Source organism: Pipistrellus hanaki, assembly GCF_964339955.1.
Source record: "Pipistrellus hanaki genome assembly, chromosome: 20".
NCBI classification, from domain to species: Eukaryota; Metazoa; Chordata; class Mammalia; order Chiroptera; family Vespertilionidae; genus Pipistrellus; species Pipistrellus hanaki.
In genome coordinates, this window is record NC_140522.1 from 2,245,763 (window position 1) to 2,269,437 (window position 23,675).

At 46.4% G+C, this 23,675-nt stretch overlaps 1 protein-coding gene across 1 annotated transcript; it reads right to left on the minus strand.

The window, feature by feature from the left end:
* Positions 1–682: 682 nt before the first annotated feature.
* NUP133 (nucleoporin 133) lies at positions 683–22,306 on the minus strand. The gene is made up of 26 exons (XM_084868680.1): positions 22,017–22,306; positions 19,802–19,920; positions 18,258–18,361; positions 17,698–17,805; positions 17,107–17,241; positions 16,084–16,254; positions 15,774–15,929; positions 15,415–15,485; positions 15,018–15,165; positions 14,099–14,246; positions 12,843–13,000; positions 12,614–12,705; positions 11,382–11,539; positions 10,760–10,854; positions 9,948–10,172; positions 9,193–9,315; positions 8,586–8,685; positions 7,785–8,036; positions 7,004–7,137; positions 6,133–6,291; positions 5,434–5,569; positions 5,025–5,143; positions 4,095–4,175; positions 2,878–2,942; positions 2,158–2,246; positions 683–1,273 (listed from the first exon to the last, which is right to left on the minus strand). Exons 1-26 carry the CDS (start codon positions 22,196–22,198, stop codon positions 1,137–1,139), a joined length of 3,465 nt encoding a protein of 1,154 aa, XP_084724806.1. The 5' UTR covers positions 22,199–22,306; the 3' UTR covers positions 683–1,136.
* Between the last annotated feature and the right edge of the window lie 1,369 nt (positions 22,307–23,675).

Here is a 23,675-nt window from a genome sequence, read left to right on the forward strand (position 1 = left end):
CCAAACCGGTTTTGGCAAAGCTCGTTTCTTTTAAAAATATATATATATATTTTTGCTGATTCCCTGACCAGGAATGGAACCCACAACCTTGGCACCTTTTGGCGCCTTTTGGCGCCTCAGTTGGTTTGATAATGCTCTAACCAACTGAGCTACCAGGCCAGGGTTCCCATTTAGCCTTTCCCGTTATTTTGGAGGACGATGAATAATGGACAGACCCACATTTCATTTTTTAATACGTGTCCTGCTGTGTCATGGGGAGGGGAGACACTAGAGAAAAAAACGAGGGGGTATAGCTTCAATTTTGGTAGGATGTGCTGTAATTCACTAAACCTACCTCCCAGCAGCAGAAGGCCGCAGCAGAAGGCCATAGCACATGGCAAGCACCTGGAGGCATGTTTCCAACTGGCCCCGGAGTTACTTCCTGTGGGGTCACGGCGTCCGCTTCCTCCCAGTCTCTGTGACACTCACTTGGGTTCTGGTCTCTGTTAGTTCCTCCCTAGCTGGGTCGGGAGGTGACCAAAGCCCTGGCCAGCCCTCGAGGTCCACTTCTGGGAAACCCCGAGCCACACATGTGTTTTATGCCCTAAGACACTCGCATGGACACTCCCGCGTGTGCAATTTAAAGCTTCCCCAACGAGTCACCAGACACCACACTCACACTGATGAGGCCCACCCTGCGTCGTCATTTCGTCTAACACTTTATTGACAGGCCAGCAACCAGTGACCCCGCTTATTAACAGCCCAGCAGGACAGACCCCCACCCGAGTCTCCTCCGTGCGCAGCGCCCGAGTCACAGCGACTTCAGGGACGGACAGCCAGCCCACCCGCCCGCCCGCTCCGGGGCCACGGGATGGGAGCACCGGCAGTGGGACCCGGACAAGAGCTCAGCGCCCTGGGCGGAGGAGGAGGCAGCATGGGCAGCGGGCACCCAATACATTTCTGATGGAGAAAAGGTGGAGAGGAAACAATGTCACTAAAATCCAAGACGGTCGTCACAGCTGGTCCGTAGGCGCCTCCCAGTGAAGTCTAAGACGCACCACGGCGGGTCTGACACGGCAGGGGAGGCGCGACGGGTAAGGCCCAGCGTTCTCCTAGAGCCGATGCCGATTCTCGGCGAGGAGGCACGTGTCCCCGAGTCAGCCCTGTCCATGGACGTAGTATTCGTAATTTGCTTTCAAAATGAACGCGAAGTAGGGACTGGCCTTCAGGGCCCCGAGCTGCTCGGCCTGAAGCAGGTCATTCACGTCCGGCAGGTACTGGCTGAGCTGAATGCCTGCGACAAAACAGAGGCGTTTTAAAAAAAAAAAATTAAAAAAAAAAAAAAAAAATATATATATATATATATATATATATATATATATTTTATTGATTTTTCACAGAGAGGAAGGGAGAGGGATAGAGAGCTAGAAACGTCGATGAGAGAGAAACATGGACCAGCTGCCTCCTGCACACCCCCCACCGGGGATGTGCCCGCAACCAATGTACATGCCCCTGACCGGAATCGAACCTGGGACCCCTCAGTCCACAGACCGACGCTCTACCACTGAGCCACACCGGTTTCGGCCAGAGGCGGTTTTTATGGTCAGGAAACGCCCCCGGGGAATCGAACACCTGTGCTTCTGTTTAAGTTGTGTGGCGGGGGCTGCTGGGACAGGCCCTGCCTTCAGCTGCTCCATCTGTCCCACACCGGCAGGTCTCACCGGAGGGCACCCCCCTGGTGGTCAGAGAGCCGTCTAGCTAGGTCTTCCAGGGGACCTGACCTCTTCCCTTTCTCCACGGCTTCCGCCATCCCGCCAAGGTGCATGCTGGGTGGGTTTCCTTAAAGTAATCTCCACCTGGACACAAGTACTTCACACGATTATATCTTCTCCGACTTGGAGATAACATGGAAGGAATTCTTCCATGAAAGCTAGCTACCGTATCTCCAAATGTGTTCATGTTTAAATCTAAAATCATGCCCTAACTGGTGTGGCTCAGTGGATAGAGCGTCGGCCTGCAGACTGAAGGGTCCCAGGTTCGATTCCCGTCTAGGGCATGTACAAGTATGTTGGTTGCGGGCACATCCCCAGCAGGGGGCATGCAGGAGGCAGCTGATGGATGTAAAGTTTCTAAAATGAAGGAGCAACGCTTCATGTCCGATACTAACAAACCACTCACCATCTTTTAGAAGTTTCTGTAAGATTTTCACAAATATGCTGTCTTTCGATACTTCAATTGGATCATCTTTACCGTCTGAGCTGGACCAGCTGGAAAACAGAATCAGTACAAAGGGGAAATGAAGTCACGGCGTCTGTGACATAAATAACATCTTACTGTGGTTGGTTTGGATTGTGGGGCGCAGGCAGAGCAAACCGTGAGTTTTGTGAGACTCTTTCAAATGATTGAAACCAGGGAGCTTTAAGTGCTGACAATACTGAGACTCTTTACATGAGGTATAAGGTGCCACACTTAGATAGCCCTTCACAAATACAACCATTATGTACGGTATTTGGTGTGAAAACCAAGTAGTGAGGCATCGTTCCGGGGGTTTCTGTGCAGAAGGAATAAACCTGGGAGGGACCCTGAGCAGCACTTCTGAGAGTGCAGGCCACAGTTACCGCTCATATGGCACCTTCAGTTCTCATAAAAGTGAAAAGGTAACCAGTGCTGCTAGGTAAGCTTGCTTTTTCTAGTTGAGATTCTCCACTAGAAATTCCAACACACAGAGACGCTGCTTGGGAATCAACAATCAATGGATTTACCCAATGTGATAAACAAAAAATATATTAGTACATAATACAATTAGGCCACAACATTATTTGATGGATGATATAATATCCCTCCCAACAGAGTACTTTTCCAAAAGCATTATCTTAGATTCATGCCGTGAGAACTTACTTATCTCTCTGAAGAGCTTTGCAAAGGATTTCCAGTTTCAGATGGTCTATATTTATATCTTCCTCCTTCACAACAAAACAAAAAATCCTCATTAAGTCCTGATTTGAAAATTCTGCGTAATTACTGCTTCACTTTAATTCATAATTTAAAAAAATTTCCCTTCCTTTAAAACATTAACATTGCACAGGAAACCAATAATTTGTTTGACTTGGTTTTTCTGATTATTCTAGGATAATCTGATCTTATCAGAAACAGTGAGAGGGTATATATATATATATATATATATATATATATATATATATATATATGTATTTTTAAATATATTTTTGTTGATTTCAGGGAGGAAGGGAAAGGAAGAGAGAGATAGAAACATCAGTGATGAGAATCATTGATCGGTTGCCTCCTGCACACCCCAAAATGAGGATCGAGCCCACAAGAAGGTTAAGAGTTTGAACACGGTAATGTACAAACCCAAGCATTGTTATTCTTTTTCAAAAGTTTATTTTTCCTCTGTAAGTTAGACGTGTGGAGGTGACTTTGGTTAATAGGATAGTTGGTCTCAGGCGCACATTTCTAAGCTACGTGGTCTGTGCCCCGCATCGTGTGCCCACCGCTCAAAGTCACATTTCCTGTCATGTATTGGACCCCTTTTCCCCGTGGTAACCACCAAACTGCTGTGTTTAGGACAATGTTTGTTTTGTGTTTGCATTTGTTGCTTTCAGTTTTATGCCCCACGTTTGAGTGAAATTCCATGGCTCTGTCTTCTCCTGACTTATTTCGCTTAGCAGGATAGCCTCAAGATCTGCTATGTTTCCCAAGTCTCCCAAGCTATTCTCAAGTGCAAGGCCAACGACCTAGCCCACAGAATGTTCACTGCAACCTTTTTTGTCTCAGAGGCTGAGAACAGGGTGAATACCATCAAGAATAAATAAAGCAACGTAAATCGAAGAACTAATCACGACTTAACAGATGAAAGAGAAAAAAATACCTTCGGACTCTGAACCTGTGCACAGAGAGAAGACGCCTGGGAACGAGTGAGAGTCATCGGGAAATGAAACCTCTCTCTTTTCACACCCCCGAGCGAGGGGAGCTGAGCCAGGCTTCCCCACGTTCTCATGACTGGCTGAAGAGGTGGTGTGTTTTTAATGTAGTCAGTTCCACAGAAAACTCTGTATGAACCTCATACTGTCTGTGATCGCTCGCGTGATCTTACCCACCTCATCGATATACTCCAGCAGGTCCAGAGCCTTCTTGAAATCGTACTCATTGGCTCTTCTGTTCTCCTCGCAGACGTAGAGCTACAGCAAGGTAGACGGAGGACTGGGTTAAGTAAAGACATAAGCGAGACTACAGACATTTTTTTAAGTCATTGTCTTGCAGGTAAGTTATAGGTTATAACTTACCTGCAAGACTTTGTTTTTATAACAAAGAACAGTGCCACATTTGTAACTTATACCCCATCTCTCTCTTAAAATACCCATTTGCTCCATCGGTAATTAATTTGAGTAACCTCAATATACAGGAACACGTTACCAACACAGAGGTTGTGTGAGCGCGATTATAAGAACTATGCTGCTGAGCATTGCTATCATGTTTGTTTTTTCACTTCTTCCTTTTTAAACATAATCAGGGCAAGTTCAAGGCAATCCTAGGACATCATTCTTGCATTGGAAATGCTGTCCTGAAGTTGCAGCCACCAGTACACATAGCACCAGAACTGCCTTCTCCTGGCTGCGGCCGGATCTAGCGGATGCTCAGGAAGGGGTCATGCGGCAGAGCAAAGCTAGGGGATGGCAGCTCCGGGCTATTACATCCGGGCCCTTCACTACTCTTCTTAGAGAAGAGCTGAAATGTATCTCCTGGCACCGACTTGCTGGAATGGAAAAGGTCACACAGGAAGTGGGCTGGTCATCAGCATCTCCAGGAACTGGGGGTGGTGGTGGTGGTGGTGGTGGTGGGGCACAGGGAGGCGAGGCTGGCCCATGGCTCTGCTCCCTGGCCTCCTGCTCCCAGGCAGCTCCTACCAACCATTCCAGGGGCAGTCCCCGGGAAACAGGAAGTGGAGATGGCTGATCTTAGAAACCGCGCTGCACGAGAAACTGAGGTTTGGAGCTGAGAAGAGGCGTGGGGGCCGGAGGAGCACGTACGTTGATGAGCTGCGGCGCGGTCAGCACTGGCATGGCGCTGAGGCTCAGCTGCTTCTCCGCCAGCAGCGGCTCGGGCAGCGTCTCCTGGTGCAGCAGGAAGCGCTCCTGCTCGGCCATGTCTAGAATGCAAACGAGACGGTGAGGGGGGGGGTCAGCTCTCACTCTGCTCCCCTAAAGCAGGTCTGATTTCAGAAGAAAAAGGGCTCTCTCTAAAGATCGTCTCTTCCCTGTTCAGCCATCTTAGAGCGATTCAATTCTGCTCATCCTGATGATGTCAGAACATAGTCATGGTTTGATCTAAGGACACTGAACAAACATGTTCTTAAAGGAAACACGGTCCTAGCTCTCATGGGGCCCATTAAGTGAGTAGATGAGGGATCTGTATGTCTTCTTTTAAAATTCTTTTTACCTTCAATTTTTTCTTGCAGTATATCTTCTGAAAAATCTGAAGCTAACGCAGCCAATTTACTCAAGCCGAGAAGAGTTTTTTTCTTCGCAAAGTAACGCGTTTCCATGTTTGCCAGACCCAGAAGGGTTGCATGAGCCTACAAACAATAACATGTGAGAACCGTGGTCAGACCCTGGTTACTGATTTAAAGATTTAAATTGAAATAAACATTAAGTACAACTCTAACTGCCCCCCCCCAAGCTACATCAATGAAAAATCAAGTCAATATTAGCAAACCTGAAAACTGATGAGTACCATATATATGAAAAAGGAATTTTCCAATAGTATCAACCATCCACACTATTGGGAAGAGAAACACATAACATGCATTTGCTCTATAACAATTATATAGTCACTCCAACGTCTTTGTCAGGAATTTAAAAAATTAATTTGTGTACCGTTTTGACTTACAATTTAAACATTTTTATTATACACGTTAATCAAAATTTTACTGTAATAGTCAAATCACAATGGACTGTATTTTTAATTGAGATTAAGAATTAATGGCAACACTATCATAGATCAAAAGCATTCAAATTATGTGAGAGAAAAAGAGATACACATTTTAAATGATTTATAAGTAGGATTTGAATTCCAAAAATTACAATAAAATTAACTAAAGTTACCGAAATCTGCTCCATATAACTGAATCCGTCTTACCTTTTCTAATTCTTGGCTATTAATTTCGTGTAACCAGCTGAGATGCTCATGAGCTTGCAAGAAATCCGCCAACTGTCCGTGTTGAGCAATGGGCTGAGACAGTAACTTGCCCCTTTTTCCTTTCTCCAGATACCACCGGAAGAGGAAGTCTGAAAAATTCTATAAATAGCAAGCCAGGGATCCAGTCCTGTTTAGTAACACAGTTTTAAAACATCTGTTTGATAATAAAATATTAAATTTCTCCCCAAGGTCTGAGACCCCAGAAGAGAAATCTTATTTTAAACATTCATTTCCTGTGTAATAGATCCTCAAAAAGAACCTAACTGAATCACCACACTGGACAAATGAGGACATTCAGACTCGGAAAAAAAATCTTCTTGCTCAAAATGAGACAGAATCTAGATGTACACTGTCCAAGAGGGCAGCCCTGGTCACATGTAGCTGTTTAAACACATTAAAACTTAAAACCACATGGGCCACATTTTAATAATTTTTAAAAAAATACATTATTTTATTGATTTTTTACAGAGGAAGAGAGAGGAATAGAGAGTTAGAAACATCGATGAGAGAGAATCATCGATCAGCTGCCTCTTGCATACCCCCTACTGGGGATGTGCCCGCAACCAAGGTACATGCCCTTGACCGGAATCGAACCTGGGACCCTTGAGTCCGCAGGCCGACGCTCTATCCACTGAGCCAAACCGGTTTTGGCACACACGGGCCACATTTTAAGCGCTCGACGGAAACGTGATACATAAATTGGGATCTAAGTTAAACACAAAAAGATCGTGTCATCTTCCAAAAGCCCCAGGTGAGACAGGAAATGGCAAGAACCTGACACAGCAGGTGCGGCCCAGTCCCAGCGTGTTACCTGGTCGGCAAACTGGGTCATGTAGCGCTGGAGCCTGGTCTGGTTGTCCGTCTGCTCACACATTTGCACCAAGATATCAAAGTCACAGTATTTCTCTGCTAACGAAGCAGCCCAGGAATACTGGCCCAGAGTGACTGGAAATGAGACCAGATGGAAACAAATCTTGTTAGTGAAAACTTAAGATGTAAGAAAAAAAAATACTACCTGCAATTTTACCCTTATCCATTTTACATCCTAAAAATAATTAATGGGATAGAAACCTTTCCCGTTACTGACATTTGGATTCAGAATCCACATAAAATCACGGAAGAGCCCAGCCAGGGTGGCTCAGTGGTTGAGCGTAGACCTAAGAACCAGAAGGTCACAGTTCAATTCTGGTCAAGGGCACATGCCCAGATTGTGGGCTCCATCCCCAGTAGGGGACGTGTAGGAGGCAGCTGATCAATGATTCTCTCTGGTCAGTGCTGTTTCTCTCTCTCTCTTCCTCTCTGAAATCAGTAAAAATATATTTAAAAAAATAAATAAGTAACATAAAATCAGTAAAGATGCAAATTCAGCCCCTGGCTTCATCAATGAATGCTATTCCCTTCCTTCATGTGTGAGGGTCATAGCGGCCCCTCCCCATCTTCATGGAAACACGGCTGCGTAAAGGAACACACAAGCTGCCCCTTTCCCACAGTCGGGCGGACGCTGTGTCACTGACTACACCGCACGTGATCGGACACCGTCGCCTGCTCTGCCAATTCCAAGGCCCCCAGCCGAGCTCACGACAGGCACTTACGCAGCGGAGACAAGAGCTCCGACCTCTTCTGCACGTATTCGGTCTCCAGGTTGTTAAATCTTTCCTGATCCCTGGATCTGTCCAGAGACTTCAGCTGACAGGTATAGCCATCCAGGAAGCAGTCGATCAGTGCGACCAGCTGCTCCGTGAGAATGTTCCGGAGGTTGCTGTCTGCCTGCGGGTAAACCATTTTCAGGACGATCCCGTGCTGGCGCATTATTGCTGTTCGCACACCAGCGGGGCCACTTGTTGCTGTGAAATCACACGAAAGAAGATGGTAAGTGAGGGTTCATAACGCCTCTGGGAAAGACCACCGGCCTGACAATCCTAGCACTTCACACCGCTGGGCAAATACCAAACAGGAGCTCAGCACCCCTCTCTGCCGGCTCAAACCCCATCTTCTCTACAGAGCCTCCTCAGCAGAGCCTGGTCAACGTGGCCCTCCCTCCCTCCCTCCCTTCCAAATTCCTTCCATTCTACTCCACTTACTGTCTTCTATTAAGTCAACATAAAATAGGTCAGTACCTCCAGGCCAGGGCCCACTTCTATGAATAACTACACACATTAAAACCTAGTAGAGGCTACTCTGCATTTCACTTACAAACCTGCCTGAGAGGAACTATACAGCTTCCATAGGTGATGGCTCATTAGAATATATATACATACATACATACATATTATATGTATGTATATGTATATACGTATGTATATGTATTTGTGTATATATATATTTTTCATTAAAATGTATTTTGAGGAGCTGCTAGCAGACCAGTGTACTTGGCTCGGTGCTCACCAGCTCACCTGTCCACGGAATATATTCCGGCTCTTTTTCCAGGGGCTCTTCCCTCCTGTACAAGGAGTTTCTGTTTTGCCGATAGTGGCTAGCAGCTTGCAGCATGTCCTGGAGGAAAATGAAGCGCGTTAGCAGATGCAGAAAGCGGTGAGGTCCGGTATATCTCAAGGGAATTGGAAACATCAAAATCTATCTACGTGAAAAAATCCTCCAATAGACCTGGAGGATAACTTGTTCTTTTTGCATTTGAAGTCTAACTCCATAATCTAACTCCGAGTTTTGAAAACTACAGTAACCAAAGTAAAAAAAACACATTATTATAAAGTACATTGGCTAAAATTAAATGGAAGTTTTAATCAATAAGTAGTGAGCTTTTGAGTGATTAAAAAATACTTATTTCGTTACATGAATATTAAAATACTTGCAATGTTATATACATCCTTCTCCAAAGAGAGGTTTATTCCACTAAATAGAACCTGGGATCCCAGAAATTTAACATGTACATGCAAATATTCAAAACAGCCGTTGACTGATGGATGAAGAACAGAGAAACCACTATCTCTTCTATCCACATCCGGGCTTTGAGTTGCTGAAAACGTCACCCTATTTTGGTACCTTGAGAATGTTGTTCACGCTGATCACCACCTCAGCCCATTCGACCGATTCCAAAGACGTCTCCTTTAAGACCTGCTCCTCATGCTCCAGCAGACACTCACAGATGGTGTCTACCTGCGACACCTGAGCGAGGAGAGAGATGTCAGCCACAAAGCTCAAATCTCCCAGCTTTGCAGAATGAGAGTGCCCACATAATTCAGTCTCACGGGTAAGCGAATTCTGGGCTGTCAGCAGGCAGATTTTTAAACTTAGATACCAAGTACAGGCAGCCCCCCAGAGCTATAGGTTCTGCATCTGTGAGATTCAAAATATTTGGGGGGAAATGTGACATTGTCACTGACATGCCCTCTGTATTAGGCCCACCATGGCTGCATTTGTATGAAGCATGTACAGACTTTGTTTTTTTATTGTTAAAACTGGAATAACCAGTGGGGGGTGTGCAGGAAGCAGCCGATCAATGATTCTCTGTCATCGCTGATGTTTCTCTCTCTCTCCCTCTCTCTCTCTCCCTTCCTCTCTGAAATCAATAAAAATATACTTTAAAAGTGGATTAAACATTCAGCAAGGACAGGGAGGGCTTCTTAGTTCTGCGAACACCTAAGTCAGTGGTACTTTTTGAATGATTTGCCCAGAAAGCAGGAAGTCCAACTTAAATTCCAACGTGTCCTTTGCCCTCCACCTTTCCCCTGCTCGGGCCTGCCCCTGTGTAAGCGGCCCGGCCCGGGGGAGCCACGCAGGGAAGAAGCCCGTCTCACCTCCCTGAAGAAGATGTCTGCGGGGGTCAGGCTGGCCGGGATGGCGCAGTCCCGCTTGTGCAGAGCGATCATGATGGCCGTGTTCACCAGCTCCGGCAGCCGCGAGTGGTGGTTCTTGAGGACGATGGCGGCCGACAGCTTCTCCGCGTGCTCACAGAGCAGCCGCCACGTCGCCATGGGCGCCCCCCGCACCGGGGACGTGCGCAGGCGCCCAAACAGGCCGACCTTGCAGAGACACACACAGGTTCTTGGAAAGCATTTACAGGAACACACAGAATGCATCACACTCCCACCCAAGCACGTGGGATGCAGAGCCACTGCCCTAGCGCTCCCCACAAAGCACCGCCAGCTGCCTCTCCTTCTGGCTGCTTCCAGCACCCACGCATGCATGCACACGCAAGCCACACAAACCACACACACACACACACACACACAAACACACATACACACGCACAGCTTAGCCAGGGCTGCTAACACCTGTAAGAAATATAGACATTCCACTTCTAAGCTTAGGGTTACTCTTGAGTTTCTCTACTGTTGTCTGTTGACATCTTATTTCTCAAATTGTCTCTAGATATCTTATTTCTCGAATTATTGCTGCTGGTAATCAAAATGACAAAGTCGTTCTTTCCTATGGGCACCCATGAGCTCCCCGAAAATCCAGACCTCTTCAAGAGCTGAATCCTGGAACCCTAAAGCCAGGGAGCGTGTGTGTGTGTGTGTGTGTGTGTGTGTGTGTGTAAAATCCACCTGGGGGAGCCGACCCCGGGCGGCAGAGCAGTGCTGGGCCTGCCCTGGCGGCGGGAGCTCACCTGGTGAATGAAGTCCACGAGGAGAGAGTGCGCCTTCATCTTGTCCTCCAGCTGGTGCAGGATGATCAGCGAGCTGTTGCTGAACCCGGGAGCTTCTGTGGGAACATGGCAACGACACTTAAAACACATAACGTACCGGCTTTATGGTCATCACTGAGATGAGAATAAAAAGCTAAGAGACATCCCTACCAAAGGAAAAGACCAATTTTTCCATGCGATTATTTGTAACATTGTCCAAGAGTTTAGGAAACTCAGGGGAACACTGTGGGAGTGTGCTACAATTCATATCGTATTTAAAACATAAGAGAGAGCAAAACAATGGACATGGACAGTGGGGTGGTGGGGGCTTGTCCTGGGGGGGAGGGTTATAGGGAGGGGCCGATGGGGGAACAAAGTAGACTTGCTCCATCGTCCCCTCAGTTTCTGTTCTATCATGTGGATCTGTCTGAAGTCCTTCTCACAATCTACTATCAGGAAAGCCACAACCTTTTAAAAAATACTGAGTTAATATTAAACTGTCTCATAAACTTAAACCAGATTCTTTGAGAGACACTTAGACAAAAGAGCCAGGATGTTCTTCTCAGAACAAAGCATTCCATACACTAGCTCTGGATGTGCCTACCTTCGGGGACAGACTCTGCCCAGCGCGGGTCCGAGGCAGGATAGTCGTCCACCAGGTCCACGCTGATCTGGGCCACAGCCTTGTCCAGTTCGCTGTCCGAGTCCAGATCGGAGGAAAACAGCTCGTCGACCATCATCTGAGCGTGACCCAGGTCTTTTCTGAAATAGAACCGGGAAACAGAAGCTTGAAAGGAGGCAGAGCATGCTCAATACCCACTGTGAGAAAGTAAATGTGAACTTCAAGTCCCATCTCCTAGGCCAAAATTAATTACTTTTAGTAACGTTTAGTGAAATGCATTCATGAATTCAACAAATTCACGCTGAGTGCTTAGAATATGCTGGGCACTGGAGACAGAATGACAGGACACTGAAGAGCAGCCCACGGTTTGTCATGAGGGATCAGCCGATGAAACAGGAAGTTACGCAGACACAATGGCTGGGAAAGAACAGGGGAACCAATACCATCGGAGGGGCCGGGGAAACCTCCCGGGAGAAGAGGTGGTAGCCCGCTAAGGGGGAGTGCAGGGAGGCCGGGAGCGCGGGATGGCACAGGGCACAGAGAGCAGGTGCCCGAGGGAAGAATGCCTGCAGCCAGGAGAGAACTGACGCCACCGAGGGAGCTGAGATGAGCCAGGGAGGAAAGTGCCCCGGGCAGACCTTCTAGAAACACCTCCAACCAAAGGTCGGGTGAGCCCAGCCTGCGAGGCTCAGTGGCTGAGCGTCGACCTATGAACCAGGAGGTCATGGTTCAATTCCCAGTCAGGGCACATGCCCAGGTTGTGGGCTCCATCCCCAATAGGGGGTGTGCAGGAGGCAGCTGATCCACGATTCTCTCTCATCATGGATGTTTCTCGCTCTTTCTCTCTCTCTCCCTTCCTCTCTGAAATCAATAAAAATGGGTTTAAAGAAAAACAAAAAGGATAAAAACAACCTTCTATTTGCCTAACATTATAAAAAAAAGATGCCTGCAAGCTGTCTTCATGGTCACTGTTTCCGAAGGTGCCCTGCTTTTCATGAAGGGCAGAGGGTGTTGCATCATCTTCCCCCCAGCATAGCTGGGACCCTCCCATGATGACCAAGTTCAGAAGAACAGTTGCGAAAAGTGTCAAGTTCAGAAAAAACACTTTCTTCTTAACGGCTCATTCTTCTAACCCGCTGGGTCATCAAATAAGGAGCATGTCAGCAACTGTGTCCTCAGACTTAAATAAGCCATCATTTAAAAACCGGTTATACCTGCAGTACTGCAGAAAAGCAGCTTTCAGCAATCTGGTTTTATCCTCCTGGGCTATGGTTTCGTTCTTTGTAGAGGTCTCTAAAACCATACTCTGTAAAATAACAATAATTAAGAAATTAAGGTATCAGGTTATTTTAATATATTTTTATTGATATCAGAGAGGAAGAGAGAGAGAAACATTTGTGGAAACAGCCTGATAAAAACGTAAAAACGGCATAGAACACGTACCTCATTGCTCGGCCCAGCGACGGAAGAAGCTAGAGATTCCTCCAGGTCCTCCGCTAACATGGACACGTTTTCCCTGGGAGTGACAGCCACCAGTCCACTGTTTCTAGAAAACAGGATCGGGACACCACCACAGGAACCGGCTCCTAAAATACTGTCCCCTGGAAGACACACACAATCAATTACAAGGACACATGCTTCCTAAAACCCCCGCCTCGGCAGAAAATCAGCTGACGCACGGAGACACGTCCTTGGTGTGAACCCAGTTCTTTGTCCCAAGTCCAAGGTCAAGAACCTGCTGCTATCTGAAGTAGCAGCCTGTGCCCTCAGCCTCAGGACAATCAACGCTAGTCTCAATAGCAGGCAGTAAGCAAAAGAGTAAAAATGACTCATTTTGCAAAATTCAAAATACCAGCTTTTGTAACCTAATGGGGTCCTTTTGTTCTCTTCTGCCATGGCTCACCGAGTAAGCCAGTTGGGGGCGGGTGGTGGAGTGGCAGGTCTAAGCCTGCTCAGGCCCTTACTTAATGCCTCCTACCCACCAGTCAGGTCTCGTGCTGGGACCAGAAAATCGAGGTTTCATCCTGTTGCCTCACCTGGATTCTGCCCTCTGCCCCTGCCCAGCCCCTTTAGATAAATATCCTGATTTATCCATCTGCTTGGCTTTCTTTCACTCCCGGATGGCTTAACCCGCCCCCTCCCCATGAGTCCAACACCTGAGGGTCTTCTTATCCAGGGGTCTGGATACACTTAAAGAACAACTCAGAGTGCTAACTGGTTTGGCTCAGTGGATAGAGCCTGCAGATTAAAGGGTCCCAGGTTCGATTCCGGTCAGGGGCATGTACCTTGGTTGCGGGCACACACCCAGTGGCGGGTGTGCCACGAGGCAGCTGATGGATGTTTCTCTCTCACTGATGTTTCTAACTTTCTATCCCTCTCCCTTCCTCTCTGTAAAAAAAAAATCATCAAAATATATTTAAAAAAGAATAACTCGGAATGAGTCACTCCTACTAACTAGGGATAAGCAATTCTTATGTCAGTCCTTCCCTTCTTGGCATTTTCTGGAGAAAGTGTTGCTATTTTGCCTATAAATGGGACAGCCTGGGAATTCTACGCCCCTTCTGGTTTTTCAGTTCTGCTGTGACTTCAGCTACCATGGGTGTGGCACCGAAGGTCTGAGCAGCGCCGGAGGTCTGAGCTGGAAGACACACTCGTGGGAGAGGAATAGAGACGACAAGAAAGAGGAGCGAGCTCACTACCTTGCGCGTTGAAGACGATCTTCTCCTGCGGAGGAGAGAGCCTGCCGGTGCCGGTGGAGCACACGAAGACGGCGCTGTCGCTGTACAGGTAGGCGGTCTGGCTGGAGAAGTCCGGGACCATCAGCCGACACATGGCCGACTCCTCAGACTGAAAATCAAATCCGAAATCCCATCTCATGAGGACCGACACACAAAGGCTTGTCTGTATGACCTCATCCTTCCCACTCGGGTACCACATGTTACGGTTTATTGAAATAAAGGGAACAAGTTGGACTTTCTTACAGTCTTCGGCTTAACAGGCCATATTAAAATAAGCAAAAGGAGTGAGCAGAATCAGTACTATATGAGGCTAAATGAAATGAACTTAGAGTTAAGAGTGTCCCTCATGAACATCAGTTATTCAACAATACGTCCAATTGCTGTTAAGAAGCTCAACATTGGAGATCTTTCTCTCCTTTTAACCGAATACATGAACTTTAAGTGCCTAATGCCTACAAATATAACCCTACTTGGAGTGAAAGGGAATTTTTCTGTGATATTAGGACTCAAAGCCAAACCCCAATGTCTACCCGGTTTGTTCCTCATTTTTCACTGATCAGTTCATCAGTCTTTTCTTTCTACTCAACAAGAGAGAAACGAGGCTCCCTTCACAGAGGAGGTGAGAAGCAGCCAACGGCTGTTGCCAGCGGCTTTGACCGCGTTTCTCCTCAGCTAAGGCTGAGCAACAAGTCTGAGAATGGCAAGTAAAATGCAACGTCTAAAACGTAGCTGTTTTCAAATACGGCCGCCAAAATAAATAAAACAAATATACCCGAGCCCTGCAGATGCAGCTCTCAAAGAACCTGACCCCGGAAGGGTTAGGGGAAGAAAACTGAGCGTGTGAGCATCACTCTGGGATTGAACTTAGGTAAGGTCTTACCTGAAAGGGTGGGTTGTACTGAGTGACTTCAACTGTGACCGCATCTGACATCTGGTAGCCGTTATCTTCCACCGTCACCAGCGAGTAATAGACGAGGCACGGGCTGTCTGCGGGGTGCCAGGCGGCTGCCAGCACCACCAGCCCGTCACTGGTCAGGGCGGAAGGGAAAGCGACCGTCACGTGGGCAGACCGCCTGGCAGCTTCTCAAGAGGTTAAACACGCACGTTCCATGCGGCCTCGCCAGCCCCCTCCCATTCACCCCAGAGAAGTCACGCTGGTCGCTCACATGGCAAGATCAGCATTAGAGACCTCGTAAGACTGCTCATCATTTTATCACACGCACCACCTTCCTCCCCAGACAGCCACCTAGCGTCTTTATGACAAAGTAACCGCTCACCAGTTTTGCTTCAAATCCAAATACCGAACGTTGACCCCCTCTTTAATAGCTTCATAGTTGCTTTCCGATCCCTAGATGAAGACATCAACAAGGTAAGCTCACCTCTGCACCCAGCACCGGCTAACGTGCCCCAGCTACAGCGGCTCAGCTGCTGAGCGATCATGCCTTTTAAACATTATTAAGCCAATCGGTGAGCTACAATATCTCTAGAGATTGAATACTTGATTTGTTTATCTGGTGGCTAAAGACTGTGTTTGTGTATTACCTTAATATACATGCTTCCGGATAAAACACTGAAGGAGCAAGCACACTCATGCCCCCGCAAATGTGAACACGAGGCGCGGACCGCTGCTGCTTACCCAAATGGCATCGGTGATGTTCTCCTTCAGGGCCCTGTTCATGTCCCAGCTGTGCACCTGCTTCTCTGACCAGTCATCCAGCTCCCACTTACTGATGCTCGCGCTGGTCAGGCTGTACAAGCTTGACCTCTCGCTGTCCCACAGCACGCTGGAGAGCTGCATGGAGAAGAGAACAAAGCCAAGTTTACGGACTCCGCTCTCATCATTGATGTTTCTCTCTCTCTCCCTCCCTCTCTTTCTTCTCTGAAATTGATAAACATATATATTTTTTTAAGACAAACTTATAAAAACAATTATTTTATCAACTTACCATGAGATCGCTGCTCGCAGATAAAATCCCCAGAAGAGAAGAGACCTTCCGCCCGATGCCTGAGAGTACGCCTTGGCCTTGGGGCAGGGCCCGCTGATGAACCTTTCCCAGGTTCTCCGGCGTCAGGCGAATCAGCTGGCTTCCCGAGGAGGCCAAAACAAAGCTTCCTCCCTGGGAACAAACAGTGTGAAATTAATTCAGTGAAGCAGCTAACACCCAGATAAAGAAAGTTAACACAGAATGCTTCAATACAAGGGAAAACCGTCTATCCCTTAACAAGAAATCTCAGAGCATACAAAGGAACACTGCTGGTAAAATAACTTACATATGAATCCATTCACTTAAGACTATTCATTCTACATAGGAAAACTTTTGCTGCTGTTTTGTTTTTTAAACTGCCTATTTTTTTTTCCTGGTTTTTAAATTACAGGTTCACCACATTGCAGGTTAAACAAATCGAGCGTCAGATTTTATTACTTTGGTAAACCTGCAGAGTATTACAGTAGCAAACCATTCTTCATAGTGTCCGAGTTTTTACGTCACTCGTGTAAAATGTTCCTGAAAGAAATAAACACCACTAGCTACTCTCCAGTGTTGGCATTTCAGAGCCCTATGAGAAGTCCTTTCTCTCTCTAACTGTTTGAATCATAGACTCTTTTTTTTTTTTTATTAAGTATATTTTATTGATTTTGTACAGAGAGGAAGGGAGAGAGATAGAGAGTGAGTCATTGATCAGCTGCCTCTTGCACACCCCCTACTGGGGATATGCCCGAAACCAAGGTTCATGCCCTTGACCGGAATTGAACCCAGGACCTTTCAGTCCCCAAGCCGACACTCTATCCATTGAGCCAAACCGGTTTCGGCTGAATCATAGACTCTTGCATCCTTCTCCTCTCTCTTTTATCGCTCCCTGGCCTGCATGGTCTGTTCAAAACCCTGAATTATTTAGTCATTCAAACCCCAGTTCTTAGCCATGTGACAGCTTTCCAGTACAGAGAGAAGAATATCCACTGCGTACTATACCTGCACCGCTGTTAGGAAATTGTAAGTCTTATCACCTCCCGAGTCTACGTAAGTCTCCGTGTAGGCGTCTTCATGAGCAAGGCTTGGCCAATAGCGAACGGAGCCCTCTCTGGTGGCCGCCATGACAGCGACAGACTGAAAACAAGATCAGCACACTCAGCAACCACGCTAAAGGGAGGACGCAGGAACTGGGAGTCTGATGAAACTGACGTTAAAACACCGGGGCAATTTACTATCTGATCAGGAAAAATCAGAAATAAAAACTCCTTTGGATACTTAAAAAAATTAAATAAATACAATGTCAAATTAAGGCAGAGGTGGTTAGGGGTGATCAGGCTGGCAGGGGAGTAGTTAGGGGGTGATCAGACTGGCAGGCAGGTGAGCAGTTGGGAACCAGCAGTCCCGGATTGTGAAAGGGATGTCTGATTGCCGGTTTAGGCCTGATCCCACAGGGCAGTCAGACATCCTCTGAGGGGTCCCAGATTCGAAAGGGTGCAGGCTGGCCTGAGGGGGGGACCCCCCCACTCTGGTGCACGAATTTTGTGCACTGGGTCTCTAGTATTTCAATAAACACACACTTAAGTCACCTACCTGAGTAGAATGCACTTCACCCGCGGGAGCCGAGTAAGAGAGAGCCACCAGGTCAGCACTCCGCTGGCAATCACTGGGCGGCAGCTGGAGCTCTTTGCAAACAGACAGCTGTAGAGCAAAAGCCCAACCAAAGACCTTTCGCATCACGTCCACTTTTTTGAATATGCACCTGACGTCACCATTTTCTTTCTCTGCCTATTTTACATTCTATTTAACTGCTGGAGGCAGCACTCTACAAATATTCTTTCTTCTCAAAATTTTCTATCAGGGTTTCAGTAGTTTTAAAACAATTTCGTAAGAGATATAAAATCAGGAAAGCTTAAGAACTAGACCGCACTCTGAATATCGATCAACCCAATCTCTTCCCGGACTGAAAGGAGTGTACTGCTTCAGAGAGGAATACGTGCTCAGCATTTCGGATCGCTATGCACGTGCAAACGCACTCAGGCTTGAATACATTCAGACTGTCCTCCCCACAACTCTACAAGTTTAGGGTAAAAACTAAGGGCCCACGGGTTCCCTCTCTTCTATCTCCTTTCATCTCCCCAAAGAGCCGTTACCTTAGAAATGGGGGACAGAGCAATCTTCCAGACAATGAGCTTGTCTTTGCAGACCAGACAAGCCCATCCACCTTCATCTATGCGAACGGTCAGCAGGTCATCGTCTGAACAAAAATATGAGGGGAGAGAAAATGAGGTACATTGTGCATCTTAGTGTCTGAAAAAGAGCAGCAATTCACATTTCCTTACGCCAAAGTCTTCACTGCCATATTCTTTTTTTTTTTTTTTTTTTTTTTTAAATATATTTTGATTTTTTACAGAGAGGAAGGGAGAGGGAGAGAGTTAGAAACATCAATCAGCTGCTTCCTGCACACCCCCTTCTGGGTACATGCCCTTGACTGGAATCGAACCTGGGACCTTTCAGTCCGCTTTATCCACTGAGCCAAATTGGTTAGGGCACTGCCACATTCTTCACCACAAAAATTACCATTCATGAAAAAGGTTAATCTACAACAAAAAAATGCTCTTGTATATCATTCGGGAGTTATCAATGTCCAAAACTAGAGATCCATTTCACTCTGATAATCAGTTTTAAAAGAAATATACCTGGAGACAAAAAGTATATATTGGAGCTAGGTTTAATCTCTCTTAATTTTTGTTATAAACAGATATCCTACTTTCTGTAAGACTATCATAGTCAAGATGTGCAAGTTCATGTTGATGAGAAATATTCCATCTTCTAGAATGGAGTACCTGTCAATCACAGTATGAATATATTTTACATAATGATTCATTTGTAAACAATGTAAATAAAACAAAACAAAACTTACTTAACATTATATGAGATGCACTCTGATATTCTAGATTCTTTTATTTCATTTAAAAAAATATATATTTTATTGATTTTTTATAGAGAGGAAGGGAGGGAGGAGGGAGATAGAGAGCTAGAAACGTCAATGAGAGAGAAACATCGACCAGCTGCCTCTTGCACACCCCCTACCGGGGATGTGCCCGCAACCAACGTACGCATGCCCCTGACCGGAATCGAACCTGGGACCTTTCAGTCTGCAGACCAATGCTCTACCACTGAGCCAAACCGGTTTCGGCTTATTTCATTTTTAAAAAAAAGCTGGCTATGAAACACTAAACTGATCTCAGTCACCACCTACAGCTTGAAAAACAATATTCCAGAAAAATCACAAAGATCTAGAATTAAATTCTTTTAGCTGCCTCCTGCACGTCCTACACTGGAGATCAAATCTGCAACCTGGGCCTGTGCCCTGACTGGGAATCGAACCATGACCTCTTGGTTCATAGGTTGATACTCAACCAGTGAGCTACACCAGCCGGGCCTCAATTAACTTTTGAAATTGGACTTGAGTTTTGCATATGCAGTACTTCCAACTAAAGATTTGACTGTGCTGGCATGAAATCCTGCTTCTAAAATTTATTATATTTCTCAATCACAGTGAAAAAGCAAACAGGTTGTCCCTGTCTGTGCATTTCGGTGGAGGGCTATCAGAGAAGGCACCCATTTCAAGCTCCTGGCTAGAGCGAGGCTTCGTGTGAATGGCAATGAGAGGCGAATGGAAGATGACACTCACCTTCAGCCAATGTCAGGACTTCCATGACTTTGACCGGGAGAGACGATCCAAAGGTCTTCACGTCGTAGTTCATGGTCTCGGTTATGGAGTGATGTGGGAACATTCGTGTGGGTGTTCCTCTAAAGAAGAGAGACCTCATTGTCACCATAACTTACATTCTCCATCAGCCTAATGTTTGCGTATCTATTTCCACAATAAAGGGAAGAGCTTTGATAAACAAATAGGAAGTGGAACAGTGAAAAAAAAACTCTGGCTCATGTATTCGTAATTAAGTGTATTTTTCATTAAAGATGGATGGGGTTTAGGAGACCCTGGCCTTACACTTTTATACTCGAGTTTCTGGGTGCATGTGCCATTCACCTAAAACAGTGGTTGGCAAACTGCGGCTCGCGAGCCACATGCGGCTCTTTGGCCCCTTGAGTTTTTAACAAAGGGCGGCTTAGAAGGACCCTAATTAAGTTAATAACAATGTACCTACCTATATGGTTTCAGTTTAAAAAACTTGGCTCTCAAAAGAAATTTCAATCGTTGTACCGTTATTTCGCTCTGTTGATTAATGCGTTTGCCGACCACTGACCTAAACTCTTTATAACTCTGCTTCCTTAGCTTTGACATAAGGTTTGACTAGTTCAGAGTTTTTCAAATTGTGGGTAAAGTTGAGGGTCTCGATCAATCAACATTTAAAAACAAAATATATATTTTATTGATTTTTTACAGAGAGGCAGGGAGAGGGATAGAGAGCTAGAAACATTGATGAGAAAGAATCATCAAACAGCTGCCTCTTGCACATCCCTCACCGGGGATGTGCCCGCAACCAATGCACATGCCCTTGACTGAAATCGAACCTGGGACCCTTCAGTCCACAGACTGACGCTCTACCCACTGAGCCAAACCGGTTTCGGCCAATCAACATTTTTGAAAACAAGACAGGATATAAAATATGAATATAAATTCTGGTAACAAAACTACTCTTAGCTCCCTGCTATGGTCAAACAAGTTTTATAAACTTCGGATTACATTTTCTTCTAAACTCTTGTCACTGCTAGAATGACAAGACTCTACCAGATCTGCATAATCAAGCAAGAAATTAAGTAGGAGCCCTGGCTGGTGTTTCCCAATAGTTGGGGCATTGTCCAGCACACCGCGGGGTCAAGGGTTCGATTCCTGGTCAAGGGCAGGTACCTGGGTTGTAGATTCACCCTCTGCCCCAGTTGGGGAGCATGTAAGAGGCAACCTCAATGTTTCTCTCTCTTCCTGAATAAGCAATGGAAAAAATATCCACTGGTGAGGATTAATAAAACCACCACCACAAAAAAAGAAATTAAATGGGTCACACGTATCTGCTGCTGCCTGCTATTCAATACAGCCAATACAGCCAAAGAAATTATATTTTTTTCTTTTCACCTTCATTTTGACATTGAGAAAAAAATGGAAAGTCACCAGTTTAAACGTTATTCTATCTCTTATCATATGGAGATTAAATGAGAAGACTCAAATACAGAATGGTCCAAAGCTTTGTTCACCAACAGGGTAGGACAACAGAGATTTTTTTCTTTAAAGGATCATCCCCTGTCCTAGCCGGTTTGGCTCAGTGGATAGAGCGGTGGGCCTTCAGGCTGAAGGGTCCCGGGTTCATTCCGGTCAAGGGCACATGCCCAGGTTTCGGCTCTATCCCCCATAGGGGGCATGCAGGAGGCAGCAATCAATGATTCTCTCTCATTATTGATATTTTTCTCCCTCTCCCTTCCTCTCTGAAACCAATAAACATATATTTTAAAAACGATCGTCAAACTATTCAGAAACATGCTGCCTCCTCCTAAAGCCCTGGATTAACTGCGGAAGGGGGCGTGGTGTGGACCAGCGATGCGGACCAGCATACCAAGTTTTTATCTGGTAACAAAGCTCTTCTCATCTCCCTGCTTATGGGAAGCCTTTTCCCTGTTACTTTAGTTGCAAGCGAATGTGTGTAGCTAAAACCCCTTCATCATCCCAATGGGCAGAGTCCGGACTCGGGGCAGGTACCATCCCCGTCACTGCACCGACGGGAGAACCTCACACCAGGTCACAGGGCTGGGAGGGCGGGCGGAAACCACCGATGCCAACACACTCTGCCCTTCACCTCCATTCAAACGTAACCCCCGGCAAGTGCGAGAGCGAAACCGCGATCAATGGAAGTGATGCCCAGTAACCTGCCAGGGCAAGGGCGATCACTTACCGCGAGCCCAGCGAGCTGTGCCGGCCGACCGGAGAGAAGAGCGCGGGGGAGCCGCCCGCCGACCCCAGCGACAGACCCTTCCTGCCGGCCGCCCGCGGCGTGGAGCCCGGCCCGACTCCGCCCAGCGGGCCCCTCCGGGCGCCCGGCCCCGGGGTCCGCGGAGAGGAGACGGCCGGGAACATGACGGAGAGGAAAAGCTACAGAGCGCGCGTGGGTTCCGGCCGTGGGGCTGGCGCGCGGAGCTTGAACACGGAGCGGGAGGGCGCGCCGTGACTACGTCAAAGCGCCGCGCCGCGGGCTGGGAAGGAGGGCTCAGGATGATGACGTCAAGCGCCTCGCCGCGGCTAGGAAGGGCACAGAATGGTGACGTCAGAGGACCGCGCCACGGTCTGTGAAGGAGGGCGCGGAACGATGACGTTAAAGGCGCTGGGCGAGTGCGCGGGATGATGACGTTCAGCGCAGCGGAGAGGACTGGGGGAAAGGTGAAAGGATTAGCCAAAGGACACAGATGCATGACCTATAGACACAGACAACGGGGTGCTGATGGTCACAGGGAGGGGGACGTGGGGGGCTTGGTAGAGGTAGGCCAAGGGGTGGGGGTGGAAAAAGACAGACTCAAAGTGAAGGGGTGGAAAATGGCATCCAGAGAAAAACAGGTAGTATAACTATTTATATCAGACAAAATAGATTTCAAGATAAAAAAGGTAACAAGAGACCAAGATGGATATTTCATAGTGATAAAGGGGACAAAACATCATAAAGATATATGTATGCACCCCACCAGGCAGTACCAAAATATATAAAGCAATCACTAAGAGAACTAAAGGGAGAAACTGACAAAAATAAATTTATAGTAGGGAACCTGAATACCCCATTGACACTGATGGATAGATCATCCAAACAGGAAATCAATAAGGAAGTATCAGCCTTAAATGAAGCATTAGATCAAATGAACATAATTGATATTTATCCAGTGTTTCATCACAGAACAGTAGGGAACATTCTCAATACACACAAAAGTAGCCTCACTGGTTTAAGAAGATTGAGATCATACCAGGGATATTTTCCAACCACAATGCTTTTAAATGAGAAAATAAACTACAAAAAGAATGCGGAAAAGAACCACAAATATGTGGAGATTAAACAACCTGGTACTAAACAAAGACTGGGTCAAAGAAGAAATAGATGATGACCTTCTTAGATGAGAATGATAACACAACATGAAGATTTGAGAGAGGCAGCAAAAGTGGATCTAAGAAGGAAGTTTACAGCATTACAGACTTACCTCAAGAACAAGAGAAATCTCAAACAAATAACCTATAACATTTCACCTTGGGTAACTACAATAGAAAAAGAAAAGAGTCAGTAGAAGGAAGGAAATAATAAAAATTAAGAGCAGAATTAAACAAAACAGAGAAAAAGTACAGTAGGAAAATACATGCAACCAAGAACTGGTTCTTTGAACATAACACCAAGTTCTGGCCAGTGTTGCTAAATGGCTAGAGCGTTGGTCCTCACACCAATCACTGATCAAGGGCACATACTTGGGTTGCAGAGTATTGTAGACTTGCACACTTGAAACTTAGCATAATGCTGTTAATCAGTCACCCCAGTAAATTGAATAAAAATAGCAAAAACAAAAAAAGGGACAGACGCAAG